The sequence below is a fragment of the Monopterus albus genome, unplaced genomic scaffold (assembly GCF_001952655.1).
Source record: "Monopterus albus unplaced genomic scaffold, M_albus_1.0 scaffold283.1, whole genome shotgun sequence".
Taxonomy (NCBI): Eukaryota; Metazoa; Chordata; class Actinopteri; order Synbranchiformes; family Synbranchidae; genus Monopterus; species Monopterus albus.
Window position 1 is genome coordinate 429,973 of NW_018128163.1, and position 26,845 is coordinate 456,817.

A 26,845-nucleotide genomic window follows, 5' to 3' on the forward strand; every position below is an offset into this window, starting at 1 on the left:
TGTCCCCATGGACTACGAAACATAAACTGTGTGTGTGTGTGTGTGTTGTGTGTGTGTGCGCGCGCGCGGGTGTGTGCCCAGCATTAGGAATGGACGCGCACGCTAGGAGTTAGGTGGGCGGGGTGTCGACAGGTAAGCAGAGGAAAACGGGACGACACCTCGTCCTTCGGTTGGAGCAGCACCGCCCGGTTTCCTCTCGGGTTCACCCGCTGCTCCTGCGCTCGCTGCCGGACTCCTACGCTGTTTACCTCGGCAGAAGAAATGTCGGAGGCAAAAACGGACAACGAGCTGTTCGGTAAGTTAAGGTGACAAACGGTCTTTACCCAACACACTCCGGCTGTAGTGCTGCTGTTCTCATCGTAAACAAACCGGGTTTGTAAAGTTAGTTAAACTCTGGTTTTCTGTCTCTGGTGTCCTTTTGTTGCACTTTTTAAAAATCTGAACAGACGACGAAATCACTGAGAACTTGATAGAAACCTTTACCTCACCGCATCACATAGGTAACACATAGAAGTACTTAAAAGCATGGTAAGGTTACTACAAACCCACTAAATCACTGCGTTTTACTTTAGGACTCTGCTTTTAGGAGCTACAGTTTAATTTCCATACTATAAAATGAACAGTATACAGGTTTAATTGAGGTTACCACATCATAAAGTCATCCTCAGCACTGATAAAAAGGTATACTGTAATTTCTTGTATCATTGTTCTGGTGACACCACACAAGGTAAATTTACCCGGATAAACTGTACATGAATAAGCTACTGAATAACAGAGACATAATGTCCTCACTGTTATAGGAATAGGAGTGATTTTTTTTCCTGAACTTAGTCTGTATTTACTGCTGGAAAAAAACCCAGCATTTTCCTGTTTTCCTTCTTGCATTTCAGTCAGTAGCTGTGTTTTTGTGCCCCAGGGGGCTGGCGGGCGACCTGAGTCTCTCCTGTTACTTCCTTATCTGAAGCAGGGGAGAGAAAAGCCTTTGGGGTGTGTCCTGTGAAATTCCGTTGGATTGTGAGATATTATCGCCACAGGCTGCTTGGATGACTGGCTGTCAAACAGAAAGTGGGGAGAAACAGTAAATCACTGCAGCTTTCCTGAAGAGAGGGGCTTGAACTGACAGGACTGCTGCATGTGTGCTCTGCTGGGAAGTGGAGGCTGGTTGGAGGAGTTTGGCCAGTGGAGGCTGATATGTAGGGCCAGTGTCTTGTTATTTTTGGACTGTCATTAGAAATCTAAAGCAAACTCGGTGCTGAGTGGACAGGCTGACTCTCAGCCCCGTCCTCTCTGTTACCCTGTGTGCAGCCCAGCCTCTTGCTGCTGACTCACTGATGAAATGGGCCTTGTTGTTGCAACAGGACAGACTGACCTGATGCTGCTCATCGCGAGCAGGAGAGGCTATCGTGGCTGTTCTTGTTGTTCACAGAGGCAGAGCTGGTAGTGAGAGGTGTGGATGGTCACATAAGGTAGTGTGCCTTTGGCATGGTGTGGAGACACTGACCAGTCTAATGCCAAAGCAGAGTTAATCACCACGTTTTAAAATTCAGCCATGATAAAGACCTTAGCTTATATTTTGGGGTTTTAGTTAACATCTTTAGCCTTTATCCTGGAGCTACAGCTGTTGGTTCTTTCCATCAGTCATTCTTTAGTTTTTCAACTAATTTACTGTTTAACCCATAAGATATCAAGGACTAGTGATATCCCACATAGTATAATACCCCTCACAAGCCCTAAAGCCTAAGCTGACATGCTTCAACTGTGGTGCAGTGGTTAGCATTGACACCTAACAGCAAGAAGGTTCTGTGTTCAAATCTCACAGTCCGTCTCTGTGTGGAGTTGTACTTTTCAATACCTTGGCATCTTTGTGCACTCCACCGACATAAAAAGTAAACTTATTTACCACAACCAAGTTCTGTTGACTTTAATATCATTGAATAAAAATGTAGAAAAGTATTTTTTCATACTTAATTATGTTGAAGTAAAAGGATGAATGCCATAAAAGACTGAAGTTTGATACCCAGCATTAATCACATGCTCCTGCTTTAACACTTGTATGTTAAAGCAGGAGGACTGAAAAGAGGAACAGGCATTTGTTTAGATGAAACATTGCAGGTCATTACTATGGACTAATTACTCATGGGGAACTCCTTATTTCTATATGAGTGAGCTGCACAGAGGGAGTAGTCTGGGTTTCTGGTCAGTCCGCGCTGCTCTATGCTGTAATGTTTTCATCATCTTCATGACTTCACCCTGTGTGTGGGCACACGGAGGATGAAGGCAGCACAAAGTCTCCAGTTTCTCTACCTCCCTTCTCTCTTTCTGTTACTTAATCTTCAGGACTCTCACTTCCCCTCCCACCTTTACGTTCTGTCTGTCCCCACATTTTCCCACCACTGCTAAAGAAGATACAGGAAGATTCAGGAGTTTTACATCACGAGGGGCAGTAAAATGTGAGCTGCTCTATGAAAACTTTACTTTCACCCTATATTTAGATTGTGTCTCTTTTATGCCTTCATTCCACTGCCACCGGGCACCGTACCCACACCGACAGTGTGTTCTCGTTGTCTCAGAAATGGGCTGTGCAGGGTTGGGGCAGAGTAGTGCCCTCCCAACCTGGCTTCTGCTTCATTACGTTCCGATTGACAGAGAGAAAACCTGAGCAACAGGAAGTGTTTCAGCCTATGATAGACACCCACCATCTTAAAAAAAAAAAAAAAAAATGGAGACGGCGGCGCATTATGAAGAAATAAAAGTCAATACAACAGCCGTGCACGTACTGATGTTATTGCTGCACTTAGGACGGCACCATGTTGTGCTCTGCAATAGCAGTCCTAGAGTATCTACACAAGTAACATCCCACTCTAGAGGACTTTTCAGTGACATATTTTTAAAATGTTCAAAAAGGCCTGCCGCAATGCTACGCAGGACTGCAGTGGGGCTTCAGGCAGTCAAATCTCCCATCCTAAGCTTCTCCATCCATTGTGCAACATGCTGTAATCTGATGCATCCAGCTGCTGTGGCGTAACTCTGGTGTCATGTAACCTTTTGTCTGCTGTAGAGAGTGTGCGGGAGGCGGTGGGTCGGAGGGTGAAGCTGACCCTGAGGCGCATCGTCCAGCTGGAGGTCAAAGGTGACAAGGTGGAGAGCAGAGTGCTGGTAAGTGGCAGTGCTTGAGTGTGTTTATTTGGAACACATGGACTCGGGTTTTGTTTCTGTACAGTTTGCTCTTCAGTCCATGGATGGTGAAAAAACGGGGCGTGTGTGGTTTGTGTGGTTTTTGAATTCCAGCAGTTTCCCTTTGAGAAAAGCTTTGAAATCACAGCAGGCCTGAAATATCGCTACCCAGCTTCCAGAATAAAGTTGGTCGGCTGCTCGATTTTATGACATGAATGAAAAGTCTGCTCTTAAGGCAGCAACATCCAGTGAGCTGTGCTGGCGTGAACATGTTGCTGCAGGTACAGGTATGAAAAAGTATGAACCAGGAAGTGTGGGCTGAAGGTGTAAGAGACACTACACAGCAGTTTTTACTGCTCTCAGGCAATAGTTTAATCCTCTGGAAAGTTATCACTGCAGCAGTGATTTATCTCCTCCATCTTTACTCAAGGTAACCAGTAGAATTTGTACCCAACACGATCCTTCATTGCATACACCAGGTATTGTACCTATAGCGTGATCTGTGCAGTGTGTAGCTGGGTCAAACTTAACCCTGGATCTGGAGTAAGCCACAAACTGTTGGCACAGCCTTGGCAGCACACTGCAGTCTAAACTATCAGAAAGACCTCCTGTACCTGGGCACCACAGTGGAGCAGTGGTCAGCACTGTGGCGTCATGGTGCTCTGGGCTCGAATCGTCTCATGTTCTACCGGTGCCCACAGTACACTCTGTGGGTCCAGAGAGACGCAGGTGAATTTGGGACTGTGACAGACTGCAGACCAGTCTGCCTCGGTGTTTGGTTCCAGCTCACCCTCCATGTACCTCAAGGGTAAGCCTGTATAACAGGTGAGGTGCACAAGTTCAAAACAGTTCCTGGACAGAAGTGTTCACAGTGAACCTGTCGGCTTCAGTTCTGATGCTGCTGCTTGTTTAGGAACCACTGAAGACATAAACATATAGAGTAAGACCTGCGCTGCTAAATTAGGAGGTCTTGGGTAAATGTTGACTGATAAGCTGCCTCTCCATGGTGCTGCAAGTTTTGATCCTATAAAATATCTGGTTTCATGTAACTGCATGTGTGTAAATTCATCTCAGCTGTGTCTGTGTGAACCTTCCATAGAAAGGCTTCTGGTTGCACCACCCTGGCCCCGCAGCCCACACAGTGACATTACAGACATTTTTAAACACATTTCTCAGTCGCGACCACATACCGCGGCTCTGCAGCATCTGACTGCAGGTCCTGTTGGGAAGTGACTAAAGCAGCCACACACACTCCGGGGGCGTACACACACCACATTCCATAGCTGCAGACTGCAATCAGATCAGAAAGATGTGCTACAATTTCTAGAAATAAAGCTAAACACAGTAAATTTTACTGTGTCGGGCAGAGTTGTATTTATATGTGTAAATCAAAGTCAAGTATAGAAGGAAAATAAAGCAGTGAATCTGGAGGAAGGCAGTCTGGAAAGAGGAGCGAGCGACTCCGAGCCGAACTCAAAGACTAACTGAGCTGAAACCTTTAAAAGGATGAGGGATGCTGACGTGGCTGTGTTAGCCATCATTCTGGTAGTAGACCACTGCACCTGAGTGTCAGGTTGGTGCAGAATAAATAAGGAAACTGCATTAGATGGTGTGTACTGGGCGTGTCAGTAGTTGACCAGCGCCGTGCACAGCATGCGCACAGGCCGCCTCCCTGTCTGGCAAACTGTAATTTCCTTATTGATTCACCAGCTGATTATTTTCTAAGCTGATCCGTGACGGTGTAGTGCAGTGTTCTGCTGGGACTTTTCAGAAGCAGTGATGGTTGCACAGGTTTGCACACAGACACTGGTTTAATATCTTTATGATTTTGCCCTTTCTCATACTTCTTGTTTCTTGTTTCCCTGGTCATTTACTAACAAGCATGACCAGAGCATCACAGCATACTCTACATGTGCAAATAGCACAGATTTTTTTCATAAAGTATTTTTGTGGTAGCGATTGTTTGGATTCAAAAGTCATTCACGATGCTGCATTTAGCTGCAGGGTCACAGTTTTCTTTCTAAAGCTTTTGCATCAAATCTTCTCTGTAGGCACTGAAGGCTCTGCATAGATTCAAGGCAAAAATCAAGCTTTAGCCCCGTCCCCTTGGTCTACACTTGGATTAAGTGGCTTTGGTTAATGACAAAAATGACCAAAGCATAAACCTGAAATGCAGCCTTGTGAAAAGTAGATGGGAGACATAACAGAGACGTAACAGGCACTGCATCCCTGTAACTCTACACCATGTGGTATACAGTGTTGCATTGTATGAATCAATAAAATGTGCAGGTTTGACCTCACTCAGACAGTGTGTCGTGATTTTCCTGATTTGTCGCTCTTACCCGTCGGTTTCCTGTTACCTAGTCTGTCTACTCATGAGCTCATCTGCACATCAACCTGCGCTCACGTCTGCCAAACGCCTGAACTGGGATCTTTCTAAAGTAAAGATGGAAACAGGTCCTTCAGTCCCATCAGGCAGGTTGATATCACACCACGCAGGCTGACTCCTCTGACGTTGACCAGATGTGACCTGGAGTGACCCCTCTCCTCTGTGAAAGCAGTTGTTGTGCATGCCACGGCTGCCTCCTGTCAGCTGCGCCGTGCCTTCCCTCCACCTCGCTCGCTCACTCGCTCGCTCTTTCTTTTGTAAACGGGTTGCAGTGAAAATCTGGTAACAAGGCCCATTTAACTCGCATCATTTCAAACCGTAACTCTACAAACATCTCACACGCTGGTTTCTAATTTTCGTTAGTTAAAAGCACAACTGGCAGTGACTGAGTGAGTGGAGTTGCTCTCTGCTAGGACAGGAGTTCAATATGTGGTCAAAGATAGAACATGTCACTATCCCAGTGAGTGAAGAACACTCTTCACAGGCCCAGGCCACTGCCAGGCTTTCTGCAAGTGAAAACACACAGAAGGGACCATCTGATCTGGTCATATTTGGAGGGAAAATGAGCAGATTTCCATTCATTTAACTTTATTTTTCATAGATTTTCTTCTAATCTTAAGTCTTTTAATTGCTCCTGTATAGCTGCTTGTTTTTAGAAGAACCTACTGTGTTTCAGTGAGGGATGTTTTGTAGAAAAAGGAGTGTGACGTTGTCAAGGGAAGTCTCGAGGACACCAGTGTTTTGGTGTTGGTACCAAAATGCGGATATTCATTGGAGTTGGCTGTACTGGCCAGGTGTGTTGGACACACGGGGAATGTGACTCTCAGTGTGTATGTACAATGCTCTCCTGTGAGGCATATTAATATTTCAAACAACATCCAGCCCTGTAAACCACTCAGAAGGTCTGAATTCAGTTAATCTTCCTCTCAGCAGTGGTGATAAACTGCTGGTGTTTATTACTGAGTGTCTGACTGGTCTCTGTCTCTGACTTCAGGCCTTGGCACTGCATCGAGCCTACCTCCTGACAGCACGGGTCCCATCCAAGGTTAGTAGATCTGTGTGTGTGTGTGTGTGTGTGTGTGTCTCAACAGCTGTTGGATGCGTTGCCGACATCTGGCTCAGACCCTCATGCCTCCTCAGGACTAATTGTAATAACACTGGTGATTGTCTGACTTTTTGTCTCGCACCTTCATCCTTTCAAAGTTATTTTTGAATTGTTTTATTAACAAAATGTCTGCAGGTGACTAATTAGCAAATGGTAGCATGCAATACGCTAAACTATGATAGTAAACATTGCACTTGCTGAACATTAACATGCTGGCTGTGTCATTGTGCATGTTGGTTCAGTGCACGCTGTACTTGCTTATAGTTTGGCTGTAGTCCCTGTTAGAAAGTACTTCATCTGTGATATGAAGTGCAACAGAATTCATTAGTAGTTAAAGAGAAGCTTCAACTGGTGTGATCAGTTAATCACCTTCTTAAACTCTCATTACTTTTACAGGCTGTCTTTCATTAATCAGGATCCTGCCTTTTGCCTGTTAAAGTATAGGGATGTCAGAATCATGGTTTTCACCGCCTGTGTCTCAGTACATTGTGACTGAGGCACCGAGCCTCAAGCCCCGTTTTCCTGACAATTGAAACCTTTAAAATGATCACAGGTTCAGTAATGTGTTAAAACAGTTGGCCGCTGGATTTTCTCTCTTTGTTTGACTAAGGTTTGCCCAAGCTAGTACACTTGGTGGGGTAGTTTGACTCATATTCAGCGCTTGGAGTGTTTTATGGTAGTTCACTCTTTATTTGAACATATTTAGGCTTTTAACCTGCTCTCTCACAATGTCCAGTCTCAGCGTGTACCCCTCATGTTGCACCTTATTATCACACTTTAATGCTGTGTCTGTGTTTCTTCCTTCCTGGCGGGTATTGCACAAAACCAAGATTAAGGGATTAAGCTGGAATTTTGCCGTTATCCCATCTGAATTTGGCCCTGACTCAGTTGCATGAAAGCAGGTTAAATTAAGATAAACTAAGTTGCTATGAAGACTTATCCTGTGTAGCTATTCCGCTCCAGAGCAGGCTAACAGCCAGGCTTGATTAATCCTGGTCCCTTATTAGTTCTGTCAGCAGCCACTCTGACCAGAAACCTGCTAATTCTTTTACAGTTAATCTGTAAAATGTGATGTTCACTGATCTTACTTGTGCAGACACCAAAATCCTTAAAGTTGACATGATAACCATGTTACTTATACTGGCTGTGTTGATACAAAAAGACTGCTTGCAATGATAAAACAAAGTTTATTCATCTAATCTCCAATTTCACTTTTAACAAATAGTTTAAAATGCCAAGTTCAAAGAATTGTCTTGTCAAATGTTTATTTTAGGCAACTTGGCATTCAGCACCCAATCAGCAGAGTGCCGTTTGTGCCGGTTGGACACGGAGTCTGTTCATTTTAACGACACTACTTCACATGCACTGTGCCGGCACGGCCAAGTGGAACACAGCTTCAGTGAATCTGTGATCGACCTTGTGGTCTGTTGAAGAAAGCACATCGTAGGTCAATCCTCACTTTGCCTTCGTATCTTGGATTTCTTACTTCTGCTGTTGTGCGGTACCCCCCGGCTCTCTGTTTATCTGACTTAACGTTGGTCTCTCTTTCCCCTCGTTCCTGCTCTCCTTTATGTCTCTCATCCCAGTTGAAAACAAGTCCTACTGTTTTGAGACATTTAGCAGTTTTACCCACAATGCAGCTGTGAGAGTACAGACTGTGGAAAGGAAAACAGTGCAAGGAAGAGAAATTCAACCTGGAGGGCAAGAAAGAGGGACAGAGAGGAAAACACAAGGGAGACTGAGGATGTGAAGACAAAATATGGGCCTCAGCCAACTGTTGATGGGAACACATTTCTAGACTGGACTCTGGATTTAAAGAGGACCAAACTCTTACCAGAACCTCAGATAATAAGCCATAGAAACCATTTCACATTCAGACTGGAGCCTGACGCTTCTTTAATTAGCTTAGAAAATGTGAGTCCTCAGAGTCTTTCGATCATTTAAACGAGAAGTGAACCAGTGGTTAAACACAGTTCTGAAATCACAGATGTTTCCTTTTTTCAAGCCTCTGTTTTTATTGTCCTCTGGTAACCCCTCAGGCATTTTTGGCTTCTTACTGATGAGCGTGTGAATCAGACCAGACAACTTGTAAACAAAACTCTGATGCTGAGTGAAACTACTCACACTGAAACTAAGTCTGGATGTGAGGAAGTCTGGCTGAGTGTCGACCCCTCAGGACAGTCCTGCAGGTTTCCACTGTCAGCTTAAACCTACAGTAAGCAATACTTTATGCATCTGTGATGCCATGCTGGTAATGTCAGAGAATCTCTTCTTCTATGGTTAAGACTTAGTAGTTCTCAGAAGGCTTAAAGAAACAACTCACTGCGAATTCATGCAGGCGTGCAGGAAACACTCCAGGGATTTCCAAGCTGCTCCTGTTTACACTGGAACAGCACCAAAGGCCGCTCCTCTGCTGGTTCAGCGGATCAAAGTAAAAATTAAATATTAAATATCACCCACTCGCTCTTATCTGGTGTTGGTGGCTGTTGCCCCAGATCCTTCATCCTCTTCTGGAGGCTGTAGTTACATGTTCAATAAAACCTACACGTTCTTTGTACAGCTCCTTGATCGGGTTCTGATACCCGACAGCTCTGATTCAATAGGACTCATATCCCACAGTGTGCATGACAGAAAGTGTATCTGCCTGTTTCTGTGAGATCCACGTAGACCATCCACAGCTTCAGTTCCTCGTAAATTATTGAAAATTAAAATGGGAATGACTTTTACACACCTAAATATCTTTTGGATCAAATCTCACCACATATTGTACCAGATCTATCAAAGTTTATTTAGAAACACATCCTTGTAGTTTGTGGACTAATCTCTCCGTTCTACAGAAATCAAATGGCTTTGTTTTGGTTTCAGTCCTCCACAGGTTCAGCTAGAGGTTTGGTTCAGCTTAGTGGGAAAGTGTGTCCAAGCTTCTGACTGGCAGTGCACATGAAACTTGGATAACGTCTGAATAGAATCCATTGCTGTCCCTGTGCCAGCTGACCTCTGATCTGTTTTTGCAGCCGTGTGTGTGTGTGTGTGTGTGTGTGTGTGTGTGTGTGTGTGAGAGCGAGAGAGAGGGTGGGTTTGTTCCTGAGCGTGCACTATCTCAGCAGAGAGGAAAAAAAAGACAATGGTGGAATTCAACAGCTGGCAAGGAAAGGAGGGGAGGGGGCACTGTTTCTCTATGCCCCTCGCCCTCTCTCACTTTCTCTTCTTCTCTTTCTGTTTCATTCTCTCACTCTTCATTTCTCTGTCACTGTGAATCACCGTCCATATTTTCCACAACATCCTGTCCATCAGTCCAGCCCCCCCAATTCTCACCTCTCTCTTTATTTATCCCCCTCCTATGTTGTCTCTTTAAATTGTGTCGTAGCTCCCTCTCTGGCTACTGTACCTCCCCCCTCCCTCTCTCTCTCTTTGGCAGCAAGTTAAGACTCCACTATTATTTTTACTTTTCCTCTCCCTGGGCTCAAAGGGAAATGTGTGTGAGGTTGTGACTCTGTTCCAGACATTTGTTCTGCAGACTATTTGTCACTTTTGTAGCTTTTGCTTTTACATTCCAGTCGTCCATGGATTTATTTCTTTTCCTGCTCCTTATAGTAAATACGCCCAGTTTCATATCAGTATCTACAGACAAGCGACAAACTAAACTCTCATCCTGGAGGAGACCACTCATTTGTTCAGGGTTTTCCTCCCGTTTGGCCCTGTTTGTAGTTCCACTGATCAATTTAACAGGAGGATTCAGACTCCACAGGCAGCTGTACATACTTTGTCACAGCCTCTTGTCATCGTGGAGAAGCATTCGCTGTTGATCATGTGACTTTTGTAACGTCGATCACTGAAGTGAACAGTCTGCAGGTTATTGTGACACAGTCATCTCTCTTGTATCTACTGCAGAACTGCAAACAAGTTGGAGCTTGCTGGCTCATAGTTGTGCTTGTTTAGCAAAGGCACTAATGCTGGTGCTAGCTTCTGACTTTGCACCAGATTTGTTCCCATTTAGCCACAGGAGCATCAGTGAGGTCCGTAAGGCCCGGCTCAGTGGGTACCTGTGGCCTTTTGCCCCATCTGTTTTCAGTTGTAGTTCTGAGCTGGTGCTTTGTGGGCATGAATCCAGATGTTGCATATGTTTCTATTTCACCTGCGTCTTCCTTTTTCTCTATACATTGATTTGTGAACTGACGATGGAAAGACCAGCGAGTAATCCATATTCTTGTGTGGGGCTAGTTTTGCAAAGCAAATCTTTCAAGTTGTTGACAGCTCACCTAAATGTCTGTTATGAAATATAAACATCATACAGTAAAACCCAGTCTGCTCACTTCATCTGTCTTCACCCAGTTCATGAAGGTTTTACACACCCTCAGCCTCAGTCAGGGAAGTGCTCCTAGTCCACCAGTTCAGGCTTTATCCTGGGAATTGCTCACACAATGGAGAGTGTTTTCCATAATTCAACATGTCCCTGTAATGCCATAAAGATGTAAAGCTCCAAGATTGACTTCATAAATTTACTGTTTCATCATCGGTTCTCTTGATCAGGTTGAACAGTCCTTCAGCTACCTGGATATTCAGGGAATCAGCAGCAGCAAGCCCACTCAGGTACACACACACACACACACACACACACACACACTTCCCACAGCCATGCTTCAACACCGTCTGTGCATCAGGAAGCATACGGAGGAACATTAAATCTGTTAAAATGTGCAGATGGCCAGGCATCCTCTCTAAATGCTACATTGAACCTCCTTTCGTGAAAACTGTTTCATTTTGCTTTGCGCGTGTCGCCCCCTGCAGTTGGTGTTGGAGCATGAGCGCGGTCCGTGGAGCCTCCGGCTGGGCTCAGTGGAGGAAGCGGATGAGGTGATCGCGCACATTGGCAGCTGTCTGCAACGCATCTGCCCCGCTGCCTCACCTGTGTAGGTACCACACAGCCAACAGCTTGAGCCTGACGGGAAAAGACAAGGAGCACATCAGTGGCTGTGAAGCTGTGAAGAAAGGAAAATACAAATGTTTTACATCAGCTGTTTAAGGAGTTACTAAGGAGCTTTTAATTGTGTATTAAATTTAAAGCTTTGTTTATTTAATTAAATTCTTCAAGATGATGAGATTTGATGCATTGCAGAATTGACACTGTTAAATGTATAAAGTTACACAAGCTGTTTAATATGACAACGAGGCAATAATACAATTTGAGAGGAGTGGCTCTACTGTAAAGGGCTGAATTCATGAACAGTTGGAACTGAAAGCATGTAGCACACTTTGCAGGTTGAAAAATAATTTCATGAAGAAAACTAAACACAGCAGTATAATTCTGGTGTGGTGTTTCTTTTGATGAGGTGTTGGCGCTCATTCCTTGATCGGTTAAATCTCCCCATTGTGTTCTTGGTTAATCGTCATGTGAGAGAAGAAATCATCCATCAAGTTTCACTTCCTGAGATTAAAGATGCTGTTAAGATCTTGATCAAGTCTTGAAATGAATATTTCCCTGTCTCTGTTTCTCTGTTCCTCCCTCATTCTTTCTAAGGAAGGAAGGTGATGAGGAAGCTGAGTTTGAAGCCTCCCGAGAGGACGGCGGCTCTCCGGGCCACCTGGGACGACCAGGGATCGGCCGACCTGGGGCCCTGTGGTAAGTCAGCCTCCAGATGTTGACTATATATCCAGCCAGATGTTCACAGTGTCTGGATTTAAGAGATTAAAGGCTGTGACTCTTCATTTCAGGGGGTTTCTCCCATCAGTACTGGTGTGTGTGTGATTACCTGGGTCTGCCGTACAGGGAGGAGGTCCAGTGGGTCGGTGCTCTCTACTGGAATCACTGTCTGCCTTTTCTACACAAGTTGTATTTTCTTTTTTGCTTAATATTAGTTTTATAGTTTGAGCTTCTGTTGCTTCCCCACCTGATTAAGTTACTTCATTTTGTCCTCCTTTCTTCTGTTTTTCTTCTACTCCCTCCTCTTCTCTGCTGATGCCGCATCTGTCGAACGTTTGTGTTTCCGCTGTCGTCTTTTCAATTCTGCCAGTGCTGCGTTTCACTTTGTGTTGTACCCGAGTTCAGCACCATAAAGCCGCTTCCATATTTTTGCATTTGTCTGTCTCTCACCTGACGCGTTGTCTCCTCCAGGACGTGGACACCATCTATCTCACTCAGGACACCAGAGAGCTCAACCTGCAGGACTTTATTCACCTGGAGAACAGGTACATACACAAACCCAGCACCATCGTGTATTGTGTGCCTGACTTTGACTGTGAATTTCAAGCTTTTGGCCGAGAAGAAGGTGAGAAAATGAAAAAGGATTTGATCTGCTGGTTTTAACAAAAGAACACATTTTATCACTGTTGTTGTTATTTGTTTGGGACATCACACACTGTTTCTGAAAAAAGCAACATAAATAAAGTTTGTTCTCCTCTCCAAAGACCACAATGGCCGACGTATCTGTACTTTTATTTTTCCTGCAGGGATCTGGTGGCGATCATTGCAGCTCTAGAGTACAACCAGTGGTTCACCAAACTCTCCGCTAAAGACTACAAACTGGTACCATCATGCAGTTCAGTTTTAACCTAAAATCCCAGTGCACCGCTGAGACAGACGGTGGCACATCTGCCTGCCTCATGTAACATTTCATTGTTGAGTGAACTGTGACCTCTGCCACTAAACAAAGATCACATAAAATACAAAATATATTAAACTGTGTTTGCTTCTCGATAATGTGACTGAGATGTAATAAAAAGGCAAAAGACCGGTATGTGTCTGTGCCCTCTAGTCGGCAGACGTGTGCGACCAGATCCTGAGAGTGGTGGCTCGATCCGGCCGCCTGGAGGAGCTGGTGCTGGACAACGCTGGGCTCAGAAGGTCAGAGGTCAAGTAACAGAGCTGATGTGTCCTCAGTGTTTTGTATGTGTGCAGATAGTAAATCCTCCTTGTTGAATTTTCCAAGATAAACGAATGTTTTTGTCTTCATCTGACTCTTACTGCATATTAAATTGAGATTTGTTAGCTTATAGATCATGTGTGATGAGAGGTGATCACGTTTGACACATACAGACAGTAACCCTGCTCACTGAACTGATATTTTGTTTCAGTGATTTTGCTCAGAAACTGGCCAGCGCTCTGTTGCAAAACCCCGCCTCCACGCTACACACACTCAACCTGAGCAACAACTCACTAGAGGACAAAGGTGAAAACACATGCACATGTGCAAACACACTGCTTTCATTGTGTAGACCAGGTCTGGCGTGCATCTGTGGCTCAGCTAGGTGTTTTAAAATAGATCTTCGTGATTCATCCCATTAGATTGATCTTTTATTATTTTTCATTTCTTCTCCATTATGCAAAACGCTCAATTCTTATTCATATCCTCTTTACTGAGGTGGGATATTATCACCACTGACAACCTGTTGCAGTTGTTCCTACTGTACTACTCAGTTCTTGTTGAATGATTTGCATAAAAATGATCTGTAGTGGTTTAAACCGTGGCATTTTGAAACATGCAGAGACCCTGATGCTGTGAACTCTCACAGGTCAAGTGCGCCCTCTAGTGGCCACGTTGGAGATCCCCGGCTCTGTAGGTCTGGACAGTGACTGGTTGTGTTTCTGCTGTCTCCAGGTGCTGCCGCCTTGAGCGCTCAGCTCGCCAAACTGCCCATGGGCCTGAAGCACCTGAACCTCTCCAAGACCTCCATGTATCCTAAAGGTGAACACACAGAAAAAACAGAGTAATGGTTCATTATTGTCCTGAATTCTTTTTCAGGAGGTATGTTTATTTTCTGCAGGTGTGAACAACCTCTGTCAGGCTCTCTGTGCCAACCCGGTCATCGCCTCCACTCTCACACACCTCGACCTGTCGGGAAACTCGCTCAGAGGCGACGACCTACCGGTGCGCAAGCTCCTCTTCTCCTTGTCTCAACTCAAATCCACAGTTTATTACAGCTTCTCAGAAAATGTTGGACACATTTCTAGGACTACAGGATGTCACCAGCAGCAATGTGTTTGTTTCCTTCACAGCACCTGCACAGCTTCCTGAGTCACTCTAACTGTCTGGAGACCCTGGATCTGTCCAGCAGCGACTGCTCTCTGGAACAGGTAAAAATCAGCCAAACACGCATACAAACTGGAGAGTAAATCAGGTTTTGTGTCTAAACTATGAACTTTGTTTGGAATAAGTCATGTTTACATTCCTCATGACCGTGGCCTACACAAGAGAGTCCATGTTTTGTGCAGTTTCAACCTCTTTTGCCAAGGTTCAGTTCTGTGTTGTCTAGGTGTGTGCGTCTTTGCTCAGAGGATCTGTGAAGCATCTTTCTGTCCTCAACATGTCCAAGAATGTCTTCTCTCACAGGCAAGAAGTTGACTCTCTGATAAGTGAACTCATAAACATTATCTACAGTAATATGACAGACACTATTCCAGGATAATAAGAGGAAGCAGCTGTGGATAAAGTGAAATTATCTCTTCAGCTCACCCTGACAGTAAAAATAAGTGATGCTGTTTAGTGACTGTAGTGTTTGTCTGCAGTCAGTTAAACCCTGGTTATAGTCTGTGTTCTCACTATGTTCATATTAACACATCTCTCCTGGGGCTCATACAGGAAGTGTAAAGAAATCCCTTCATCCTTCAAGCAGTTCTTCAGCTCTGCTCAGGCTCTGAGCTCAGTCAGTCTGTCAGGAACCCGGCTGCCCCTGGAGGCTCTGAAGTAAGAAAACATCCCACAAAATCAAATTGTTAACAAGACACACAGCAGTAGAACGACGGGTGACAATGGTTCAGTGAGCTCCTCTGGTCCAAAGAACAACCACAGAAACAATGTGATGTGATCAGACTGTGTCAAAGAATGCTTCACTTTTTAGTTTTGGACTAAGTATGAATGAATAAAGATAGTTAAAAACCAGTTTGTTTAGCCACATATCACACTTCGCGGCACACAGATACGAGTATAGGTTGAGCCATCCAAAGGTATTCAGGAAAAGCTTTTTTTTTTTTTTTACAGTATAAGTATGTTACATGTTAATACATGCAGGTTGAGACGACGAGTTGATAAGAAGCATAATTACAAGCCTTCATTACAAAATACCTCCTGCAGTTTTCGATGGCGTTTTCATTATACTGTATGTAAAATACAAAAATATCAGCTGTTAAACTAACCGTCTGACTAGTCGGTGGGTTTTCTGTTGGCAGGGCTTTGCTGTTGGGGCTCGGCTGCAACCCAAACCTCAGTGACGTGTCTCTGGACCTCAGCTGCTGTGAGGTAACACTCAGATGCACCTTAACACGCCTCAGCACACTGTTTCAACACAAACGCTGTCTGCTTTCAAACAACAGTGATAAATCACTCTGAAGGCTTAAAGTATGTTTGGGGGCTGCAGTTAGCAACTCTAGCCTGGTCTCTAAACTAATCACTAACCTCCATATTGTTGAGAAACTGACCTTCCTTTCTCTCAGTTGCGTTCAGGAGGCTCCCAGATCCTGGAGGGTTGTATCGCTGAAATCCCCAACATCTCCAGTCTGGACATTTCTGACAACGGTGGGGACATTTTAGGTGTTCATCGTGTTAGATGATGCTCCATTGACTTTGACTGTGTCTTATTCATATTTCTGTGCCACACTGCTCAGGGCTGGACATCGATCTGACAACCATGCTAGTGTGGCTGGCCAAGAACCGCTCCATCAGACACCTGTCACTGGGCAAAAACTTCAGCAACATCAAATCCAAGTGGGTGACGCAAACAGCAGTTTTCTATGTGATTACAGCTGGAGCTATGTGGAAAACAAAATGGATACAAGTCTTAGTAACAGTTATTTTGGGCACATTTTTATTGGAATTGGTGCGTGGTCACATCTCTGGCCTCTGGTTCTTCTGCAGAAATGTGGCTCAGGTCCTGGACACCCTGGTTCATGTGATACAAGAGGAGGAATCGGTGAGTGAAAACTTTTTAGCATCACACTTTTTTTGCATTTCTCCTGATTAACGTTTCATTCCTTTCGTTCCTTCCAGTGTCTCTCTAGTGAGTGAAAACTTTTTAGCCTGATTAATGTTTCTTTCCTTTCGTTCCTTCCAGTGTCTCTCTCTGTGTTTGCCTGTTTCTCAGTCTTTGGTTTTGTCCCCTTTGCCCATGACATTGATTTCATCATACAGTATTCTCTGCAGAAACGCTGATCAGGCACATTGGACGCAATACCAGTGTAAAACCATTCCACCCTTTTGCTCCTCTGCAGCCGCTAACCTCACTGTCGCTGGCTGATTCCAAGCTGAAGGACAACCTCTCCATTGTCCTCAACGCTCTGGGCAGCAACACTTCTCTGACCAATCTGGACATCAGTGGAAATGCCATGGGAGACATGGGTGCCAAGATGCTGGCCAAAGCCCTGCAGATCAACACCAAACTCAGGTGAACAAAGCAACGGGGTCACAGACTCAGCCACAGAGATCAGGCACCTGTTTTCAGTGATTCTAGAGGAAACAACTCACCACAGAATCAAGAGAGAAGTCAGATGAAACACTGGTGGGGTCAGCTCTGTGTGTGTGTGTCTCTGCAGAACAATCATCTGGGACAGAAACAACATCAGCCCTCAGGGTCTACAGGACGTCGCTGCCGCTCTGGAGAAGTGAGTGTGAAGTTTTCTGTCAGGGCATCATGACTGATTTGAACCTTTAAGAGATGTTAAATCTCTCTCTCCCCATCAGAAACTACACCATTCGTTTCATGCCTGTTCCCATCATGGACGCTGCTCAGGCACTGAAGGCAAACCCAGAGAAGACGGAGGACGCCTTACTAAAGGTTGCTCTCCTGACTTGCTGTATATTTCTGATGCTTTTTAAAATGGTTGTAGTCTCAGTTGTGTTGCATTAAGAGAATTGTGTTTTGCTGCAGATGGAGCAGTACCTGCTGAGAAACCACGAGACTCGCAAATACCTCCAGGAGCAGGCATACAGGCTGCAGCAGGGGATAGTCACCTCAACCACAAAGCAGGCAGGCACAACAACAACAACACACACACACACGACTGTCATTTTTTTTATGACCTCTGACCTTCACACACACGACTGTGTCATTTTTTTTATGACCTCTGACCTTTTTGTGTGTCTCTGTAGATGATGGATACCATGTGTGTGAAGGTGCAGGACCACCTGAACTCTCTGAGGTTCACAGAGACCATCTCAGTTCTGGAAGACATGAAGGTGGCGGAGAACCTGATGAAGGACGCCAGAAACTCCAAGACGGTAAGAAAACATGAGCCACATAACTGTCAGTCTTCCTGTACATTAAGAAGACAGCCTGTTTGTAGGAGTATGATGTGAGACTTCATCTGGGCAGAGCCAGAGAAAGCAACAGTTCCACTGTGACTTCTCCTCTGCATCTTTTTCTTTTTACTTTATTGTACCAGGGGAAATCCTGTTGAGGTTTAAAACCTTTTTTTAAAGGGAGCCCTGGCATGATGGCATCGTTAAAAAGTTACAAAGACAAAAAACACAAATACAATAGAGAGAACATTCAGCACTACAGGTCGCCAATAAACTGTCACAATATTTAAAATACTATCTAATAACAAGAAGCTCTTGTTTCAGCTGCGGTGGTCTCTAGCGGAGAGAAACAGTGAAGTAGCGGAGTAATAAAACAGCTTTGGCATTAGATTTTCTAAACATGAAGTGAGCTGCCATGTCAACCAGCCTCCACTGATGAGCAGTTTAAAATGCTGTCAGTTGAAACAAAGCCAGAGATTACAAACCAAAAGTACTTGGAGTTTAAACTCACTGTTGCTGTCTTCTCCAGCTGCTCCCCAACCTGTACCACCTGAAGGGCGCGGGGTCCAGCAGCGCTTGTGTTGGAGCTATTCAGGACAAACTGGAGTCGATGGCAGGGGAGGTGGCCAGGGTGATGGACGAGCAGCTGCAGGTACAGAAGTGAACACACTGCTGTTTTTACACTGGGAATCCCAGTAACGTGCAGGGTGAACGTTGTTGGATGTGACCTCGCACATGCTGCGCAGCAACACACAGTTTAAAGTGGAACACGTGGTGAGATTTGAACTCTGTGGACTCCTTCTCCTCAGACGACGCTGCTGTCAATGGTGGACGCTGCCGAGGGACTGTGTCCTCACGTGATGAAGAGGAGCAGCCTTCGTCAGGAGCTGCTGAAGGCTGGTGCAGGGAGGATGACTGTTCCCTGCAGCTTCATCAGCACCACACTGCTGGAACAGTCGGGCGTCGACATCATCAACAAGATCAGGTCTGATCCGCTGTGTGTTTTTAGCAGGGAAATGTACTGTAGCTTCAGCTGCAGCAGGTCTTTGAAGTCAGTGACTGGAATTTCCAGGAGAGCAAGGCCAGGATTTAGCCATGTAACTGTTGAGCTTTCTAATGATGTGGAATCAAAAAGAATCTGGTCTGGGCCAGGAAAAGGTAGTTTGTCAGTTTTTTCCAATTAAGCAAAAATGGCCACAGGAAATGATGTCATCGCTCTTGTTTTTTCATGAAAGTTTAATTTGGATATAGCTGGACCTCTGTTATGTTTTGTTTGTGTGTCTTGTGTTTTTGTAACACAGTGAAGTGAAACTCAGCATGGCATCACTTCTGTCAGATCGCATTGTGGATGAGATTCTGGAGTCTCTGTCCCAATCACAGCACACTCTGGTTAGTCTCCTCTCTGCCTTCTTGTCTTTCTTTTTGTTGGTCTTCCTTTCTTTCGTTCACCGCTCCCTGTCTCCTCCCTCTGTCTCCAGGCCAACCATCTGATCAGGAAGGGTCAGCCTCTGCTGCATCGCGAGTCTCAGGTGGAAACAGAGGTTCTGGATGAGCTGGTTCTGCAGCCTGAGAACCATGAGCGGGAGCACAGAGACGGCCAAGACCAGAAACTGGAGGACATAGACTCCTGCATGGTAGCAAAACACGGACATGTGTGATGAGCTGTGAATATGTCAATGAGGCAGCAGAACAGTGTGGTGTTTAAAAATACTGCTTTCATCATTATCATCATCATCTATAAGCAGCTGCTTTGCAAAATTAACAGAACATTAAAAACTCCAGAATGTGTCTTTGTTATGGTGAAAATAAAGAAAAAACTGTTTTTGCTCATTAGATGACTCCTAAATCCAAGAGAAAGAGTATTCTGGTCAGGATGTTGCGGCCTGTCTCTGTGGCATTCGGTGAGTGATACACACATGATTTACAGTAACTTCAGATAGAAACATAAACAAAACCCTCTGGCCTGTGTGAGAAGTCCTTTTCTCTGTATATTCAGTGTTATGTTTGCTGTCCATAGATGTATGGTAAGAAGGCATGCAATGAAAAAACATCTTGTGCTTGTTTGATAATGATAAACATGACAAAACATATAACTAGACATTTAGAAAAGCCAGATTTTTAAAGCTTTGGGGGTTTCTGACTTGCAGGTGATGAAGTTGTTCTTATTTCTGCTGTGTCTTGATTTTATTCAGTAGGCTGTCCAACATCTTGATATGTGTCTTTCCCACATGGCTGTGATGCTTTCTGTACCCAACAGAGATGGAGTTTGACTTGGACAAGGCTCTGGAGGAGGTTCCTATCCATATTGAAGACCCCCCCGTTCCTTCTCCTCCTCCTCCTTCACAGCCGTTGGACAGAATGTCCAGCTACTACGGGGACCTCCCCTCTCCTCCTACTTCACCAGACACAAAGTCTGTCTGCTTTGGTGAGCTGCCGCCTGTGGAGCACATGACGCTGGAGCATCACACCAAACTTCGACCAAAACCCAAGAAGAGGACAAAACCCAGCAGAAAACATGTGGGTTCCCATCAGAGAGCACGTGTTTATTCACCAATATTAAATGTCACAGCATAGCTTAGGAAAACCGCAAATGCGGTTGTCGTAACTCCCTCTGATCCTTTGTTAAATGCCAGAGATGTAATTGAGCCTCATCTCTCTTTTTTTGTTCCTGCCATTGGTCTTGCAGCGGGCCTTCACGGGAAACCTGGCACCAGAAGAGACTGAGCAGAGCAGCATCATGGGAAAGCTAGACGAGGGTCTGGATGACTTCTTCTCCAAGAAAGTCATCAGACTTAGCTTCAAGTGAGCATTGATCTTTAAGCTGAAAGACGTTGACATTGACACAACAACAGCAAAAACAGATTATTTAAAAAAATCTTGCACCCTTTTGTTATTTGTGTAAAGTAAATGGCAACTCTCTAAAACCTAATTTCCTAAATCAGTTTGATTTAAAATACTGTAGATGCTTTTTCATAATGTAAGAACCTTTTGAGATTTGGTTGGATTGCATGACTTAAGTAACGGTGTAGAGTTTTCTGACTCTGTTACTATTTTTAATCTGCTCCAGACTTCCCTCTGTCAGAGGTTTGTCCTCCAGCACGCAGGAGTCAACAGATAAGAAACATGAATCCAGAAAGAGCGGCTTCTTTAACCTTATCAAATCGAGGACCTCCCGCTCAGAGAAAAGCCACGGAGCCGCCTCCACCACTCCACCTTCATCTTATATTAGCCCAGTGAATCACGAGACGGCGCCGACATCCCCGACGCTGCCCATGACAAACCCTGCAGTCATGGTGATGCCCCATCAGGAGCTCCTCAAGCCTCATTCCCAGGACCACGTGGAATCAGAAATGGAGACCTCACTGACCACTGCTGAGCAGGAGAAGGGGGAGAAGAAGGAGAGTGTGGAGAAGAAGGAGAGCGTGGAGAAGAAGCACAGTCTGGAGAAGAAGGAGAGCGTGGAGAAGAATAGAGAAGTTAGAGCACCTGGAGAAGAAGGAGAGCGTGGAGAAGAAGCACAGTCTGGAGAAGAAGGAGAGCGTGGAGAAGAAGGACAGCGTAGAGAAGGTAGAGCACCTGGAGAAGAAAGAGAATGTAGAGAAAAAACCTCGCCATTTTGGGATTGCTGTCATGGGAAAGGACCTTATGGCCGAAATGAAGGCCAGACAGGAGAGGCTGGCTGTAAAGAAGGTGGGTCAATAGCTAGATTACTACTGATGTAATATCATCAGTAGCCACTATATTGGTATTGGTACTCTGTCTTAATCTAGATGTAAAAACATCAGCAGGATGAAAGCAACAGTAGAAAAAAGGTAAAGTGACTCCATAATACCTGTAGTAGTGAAGGTTGACACATGGAGTAATTGACAGGAAGTAAAGTTTTATAGTGGAAGTCATAAGGTGGACACATCTGCGCTTTACATACATGAGCCACAGCATAAGAATACAGTATGTCAAGCCACGAACTCGGCAACATTGTGTTTAGTATAATAAAAGCTGTTTCTCTGGTTTTAGTCTGAGGCATCCATGCAGAACAAGGTGGATGCTGACAAAGGTGAGTTTCTTTAATATCCTGTTACGTGTGGGCCTGTGTTGGATTTTCTGCCCATGCTTAAGAAGATTATCTGGTGTAGTTTTATCATACATGTACATTGCTGTTTAAAGGTCTGAGGTCACCTTCATTTTAGTGTTAAACGTCTTTATCCTCTTCTTGCAGCCAAGTCAGACATCCACCCTGTTGACCCAGCAGATGCTGATGAGCTCAGACCAGAGCCAACTCCCAGGTCCAAACCACCATGTATCACCCTCAGACCGCGCCCACCCCAGGCCACCAGACCCCCACTGGTGCCCCACACCTCTGGTCCCACCAGTCCAACTAGTCCAACACCGAGCAGTGGCCACAGTCACGGTAGGCAAGGACTGGGGAAAACAGGAACGAAAAGGCATCAGACTCAGCAGCTCTCACTGCTTCAGAACACCTTTATTACTGTGTGTGAAGGTTTGTATAGAGAATCCATTCACAGTTTTATTGCTCTCTTTATCAGATGACTCTGCTGAGGCTGCAGTGGGTAGCTTATCTGCTAAAGGGCCACTTCCTGCTCCTCGCCTGAAGAGGGCGTCATCAGAGCAGGAGAGAGAGAGCGGCAGCAGCAGCGCTGCAGGACCTCTGTCTCCACTGGAGGGTTGGTATCTCTGTTTGACCTTCAGGAGCACATCGCCTGTAGCAGCAACAGTTTCATATTGGTAGAACGAAGAGCTCCACGGTTACTTTTTAAAAATCCCACATCTCACCCAAGTGGTATCAGTTTTGGATTAAAAGGTCTTAGTAAGACCGTGAAGGCAGCAGCGTTAGACATAAGGGATTATGGTTCTGATATGTTAGAAGTGTATTAAATAATTACTTTTTCAGTTTAAAAATATCATTTTATGTTAGTAAGCAGGTGAAAATACCAGAGTTACAACTAATAATTGAACAGATTTCTCTAAAATAATTTCAGATTCCACTTACTTTTTTTTCTTGTTCATGTTATTATGGCACAGTCTTCAAACAATGATAGACTAGTGTCTAGACAGAGTAGCCCAGAAAAAGAAGCAGCGTGTCTGGTCATACTATGTGGTCTTGTGTTGTAGTGCCTGTTGTATGTCACTGTAATTTTTCTTGGTTGTTACAGTTCATCATTCATTCATTTGTGCAAGAAAATAGTGACAGAGTGCAAGGAATCAAACTAATACTAGATTGTCTGCTTGTTTTATTTGTTAAGGTGATTCTGATCCATAAAGGACAGATTAGCCACATTTAGCTTAGCGTGCCAGTATTTGCAGTAATTGAGAGCACAGTGACGCTGTAACAGGTTGCACTGGTTTCTAACAGTACCATTTCATCCATTTCAAAACATCTGTTATCCCAAATACTGCAGAATGAAAAAGAAAGTGCATCTGCAGAGAAACTGAAAGGATAAACACCACCAAGACGTTGGACAGCCATGGTTTTTATGTTTTGTTTTATTTTTAATGATGAACGTTGCATGAGTCAGCGCTGCCTGTGAGCCGGAGCATAGCTGAAAATATAACACTCAATTTAACAGTTGACAACTTGTTTAATGAACACTTTCAGGGCCATATTTGACGCCTCCGCACGCCGCACACACACAGTACATCTGAAGCAAAGGTCATTACACTTAAAGCAGATGTGCTCCCAGCCTGTGGTTGACATGTCCAAGTGTCAGTGTGTGGGGGGGGATTTTGTGCTTTAATGCTCGACTTGTGTAATTAACTCGTACAGGAACTCGGTGTTTTTCCTTAAAACGGCACTTCTCCTGCGTAATCACGAAGGCGACTTGTCTTTTGTAAAATCAAAGAGAGAAGAGCAACAAGAACGTCAGCAGGTGTTATTACACAACTGTCACTGCCAAAGTGTGTGAATTTCAGTTAACACACAGTTATCTAAGGCAGTGCAGGTACACAGTCACTTCTTCACTGGAAAACTAAGCTTTTATTGGAAAAACAAACGCTTTCTTTTACAGCACCTGAACAGACAGTGGTAGTTGTGGTTACTGTGTATTCCTGCTTCAGTACTTTGATCCAGAATGGGCTAAATTAGTTGATCTGTTTAACCTGAGTGTATGACTGTGGTGAAGTGTTGCTTAAGGACATGAATTGGTTTATTGGTGTCTCTTGTTCCCACAGTTGAGGTTTCCAGGGATGAGGGCGATGCATTTGCCCCACCTGGTGCCGGTACCGAGCCCGGGACCGGTGGCAGAGAGTGGTCGTCTGTTAAGAGTTCAGCCAGTCCTCCTGCTGCCAGGGAGGAGGACCGAGAGCGCACCCTGTCCCTGCCTACTTACGGTTTGACTGCTCACATTTCTGTCCATCCAATAAGTCTGTCTTCAGTCTGGTTACAGTAGTTTACAGTCCTCCACTGAGGCCTCACACGCAGCAACTACTTCAGTTAAAACAATCGTCTCAGAATAAACTTCTCCTTCTCTTAGAGTTGTTTGAGTTTCCTTGTTGTAGAGTCTAAGTTTAGGGGTCAGTTTAGGTTTAACTTTGATTTTCCCTTGGTTCAGTGTTTTACTTTGCTTTCCTAGTTTCGAGATCTGAAGTGACTTTTCTCAGTTATTTTCAGTTTTAGTTTTGGTGGTTTCAGGGCTTAGGTCTTAGTTTATGGCTCTTGCTTTATTACCGAGTCAGAAGACAAGAGACAAAGAAACAAAGAAAACTTCAGCCATTTTATTTTGCTCTCTCTTTGTGTCTTCAGTGCGGCCTTCGTCTCCAGCAGACACAGACCTCAGCCCAGCTGAGGAGCTGGTTCCAGCTCTGGCTGCCGACAAGCAATATGAGGACGAATCTGGTGATGATTCTCCTTCAGTCCAACACCAACAAGATGTTTAGTCAAATTCTGCTCGACTGTCCTTTCTGCACCAAAGAAGCAATAAGGAGGTCAGTCCCAGACACACAGGCGAAGCAGAAACAGCGGACAATGTTTTTTTTTTTTATATAAACCTGGCACATGTGAACAGACGGGACACTGCTGTGCTGTTTCCTGGCCTTGGATCAGTCCCCGTTGTTGCTCCATGAGCGGGTCTCTCTGTGTGAACAGCTCTAACAGGATCATAAAGATCTGCTGCTGAAACAATCTGTGGTTGCTTACAACCAGGTTCAGTTGTATAAAGCTCAGTTAGTCCGAAGCACTGAGAAGAAGGAGTCGAACAGTCTGAGGAGGTCCAGACTGAAGCTGTTTTGTTTTACTGTATTCATGTTCTGTTCAGTCGACCTGACTGTAGCAGGTAAGTCACAGGACTGTACAGATAATACTGCAAACATTCACTCCTCATCTTGGAACAGTGAATTGTTCACTGATTAGAAAATGCAGCAGAGATGCCCTGCAACAACTAGAAAGTGTCAAAAGCCAAAGAGAGCTGAAGCTGTTGGCTGCCAAAGATAAAATATTTTACTTTTGATATCTCAGAAAGTCCAACTGACATAAAGACAACATCATGCTTTTTGTCTTTAAATATAAAAACTCGTTTGTGCTAATGATGCTAACCTCACTAGTTAAAGCTGCTGCTGCTTTGTTTTATTTCAGGGCAACACAGATGATGTTGCCTCAAGCTTTGGTAAAAGTTTTTAAAAAAGCAATGCAGAACAAGTGAATGAACAAGTCCTTGTGAACATCATTAGATGCCTGTGCAAGGTGCTGAATCCTTGCTTTGTCACTGTGGATGTTATTAACTGACACTGTTGCCTTAAAAGTTATATTACTGAAAACCTACAATTTAAAAATGACTTGATTCTCCTCGTGTTCCCATTAAATCCATGAATGTTGTAGAAGTCTATCCTGACATAAGGCCAAATAATGCAGAGTAAGACTCTTGAACTACAGTCAGGAAAATCCTAATTAAATCTTTTACTCCTTAAAAGAAACAAATTCACATTAGAACCACAGTGAAGTAAAACAAAACAGATGATGAGGCTGAGCTGCAGAAAGAAACTTTCTAGGCTGAGTTAAAAGTTTCTGACTTATGAATAGTGTTTGCATTTAGATGCAAGTTGAGATCACGACTGGAAAACGTTTCCCGAAAGGTCCAATATGTACCTGGGAATTACAAGAGCAGAGGCAACTCCTGTCAGCCAGTGCCCGTCACTCAGCTCTGCTTTTATGGATTGTCACTGCACACGAGTCGCAGCTGTCCTGAGTCACCCCGTGACATGAATGTGTGAAAGTCGTAAACATCGTTGTCATCGCCCTGTCTGATGTGGACTCGGCATAAACCTCAGTGAGTGGAGACCAACATAGAAACTTCCTCTGGGACTCCCCCACTGAGGCTAAACACAACCAGTGAGATTTTCTTTTCTTTTTTTTCTGCCAAAAACTAAAGCCTGCAATAAAATCCAGTGGGTTTTTTTCCACAGAAGACATTTGGACTTAACACGACCACCTTTCTGCTCCCATAGGTAGGCGTGTCCACTGTGAGAAGGTGCATGTTTAACATAAACAGCATCAATGTTTGCCTCAGATTCATACTTGCCACTGCTGCTGTATCTCCACATGCCTTAATGTATACTCGTAATCATGTACTGCTGCACTTACACATGCATCAGTGTAAATATATACTCACCAGTGTTTCAGGTTCTGTTTATGGAATAAATGGGGTTTATATCAGTTAAATATAGAGTCTCTGGGGTTTTATAATGTGTCCTGAGCAGAAAATCTGATGTGTTACCAATGAAACGTGCTGTTGAATCTGTGAGGATTTTCATGTGGGATACCTGGTGATGGGTTTTGTTTTACTGGGAAAATACTTTTAATTCAACGTGTTTTATTGTTTGTATGTTGGTGGACCTGCTAGCCTGTAACTGTGACACGAAGCTGTCCGATATTTCTGTATTTCTCTGTTTACACCAATAAACACTGTTTTAGTGGCTGCACTCTCTCTCCCCCTTGCTCCT

The 26,845-nt window shown here is 44.4% G+C and overlaps 2 protein-coding genes across 2 annotated transcripts; both read left to right on the plus strand.

Annotated features, from left to right (window-relative positions):
* Window positions 1-90: 90 nt before the first annotated feature.
* LOC109973189 (F-actin-uncapping protein LRRC16A-like) lies at window positions 91-21,363 on the plus strand (the record flags this gene model as incomplete). Its single annotated transcript, XM_020622592.1, has 33 exons — window positions 91-295; window positions 3,059-3,156; window positions 6,558-6,608; window positions 11,199-11,258; window positions 11,457-11,578; window positions 12,191-12,288; window positions 12,381-12,451; window positions 12,781-12,854; window positions 13,116-13,191; window positions 13,421-13,509; window positions 13,740-13,834; window positions 14,264-14,350; window positions 14,430-14,533; window positions 14,662-14,739; window positions 14,919-14,995; window positions 15,245-15,349; window positions 15,832-15,901; window positions 16,096-16,177; window positions 16,267-16,366; window positions 16,517-16,571; window positions 16,870-17,042; window positions 17,191-17,259; window positions 17,339-17,432; window positions 17,526-17,624; window positions 17,747-17,875; window positions 18,426-18,548; window positions 18,706-18,881; window positions 19,198-19,285; window positions 19,375-19,530; window positions 19,731-19,797; window positions 20,154-20,413; window positions 20,583-20,698; window positions 20,964-21,363. Coding segments are annotated over exons 1-33 (3,576 nt in total), but the record flags the coding sequence as incomplete, so codon positions are not given.
* Window positions 21,364-21,382: 19 nt separating this feature from the next.
* LOC109973196 (CASP-like protein 4U1) lies at window positions 21,383-26,827 on the plus strand. The gene is made up of 6 exons (XM_020622602.1): window positions 21,383-21,586; window positions 21,911-21,950; window positions 22,113-22,304; window positions 22,441-22,578; window positions 24,083-24,241; window positions 24,654-26,827. Exons 1-6 carry the CDS (start codon window positions 21,527-21,529, stop codon window positions 24,785-24,787), a joined length of 723 nt encoding a protein of 240 aa, XP_020478258.1. The 5' UTR covers window positions 21,383-21,526; the 3' UTR covers window positions 24,788-26,827.
* Window positions 26,828-26,845: the final 18 nt, after the last annotated feature.

Excerpts from the sequence above, each read along its gene's own strand:
- LOC109973196 (XM_020622602.1), top strand. The coding sequence starts at position 21,527 with ATGGGAAAGGACCTTATGGCCGAAATGAAGGCCAGACAGGAGAGGCTG. Across the intron at positions 21,587-21,910 it reads AGAGGCTGGCTGTAAAGAAG|TCTGAGGCATCCATGCAGAA; the intron begins GTGGGTCAATAG and ends CTCTGGTTTTAG. Across the intron at positions 22,579-24,082 it reads ACCTCTGTCTCCACTGGAGG|TTGAGGTTTCCAGGGATGAG; the intron begins GTTGGTATCTCT and ends TTGTTCCCACAG.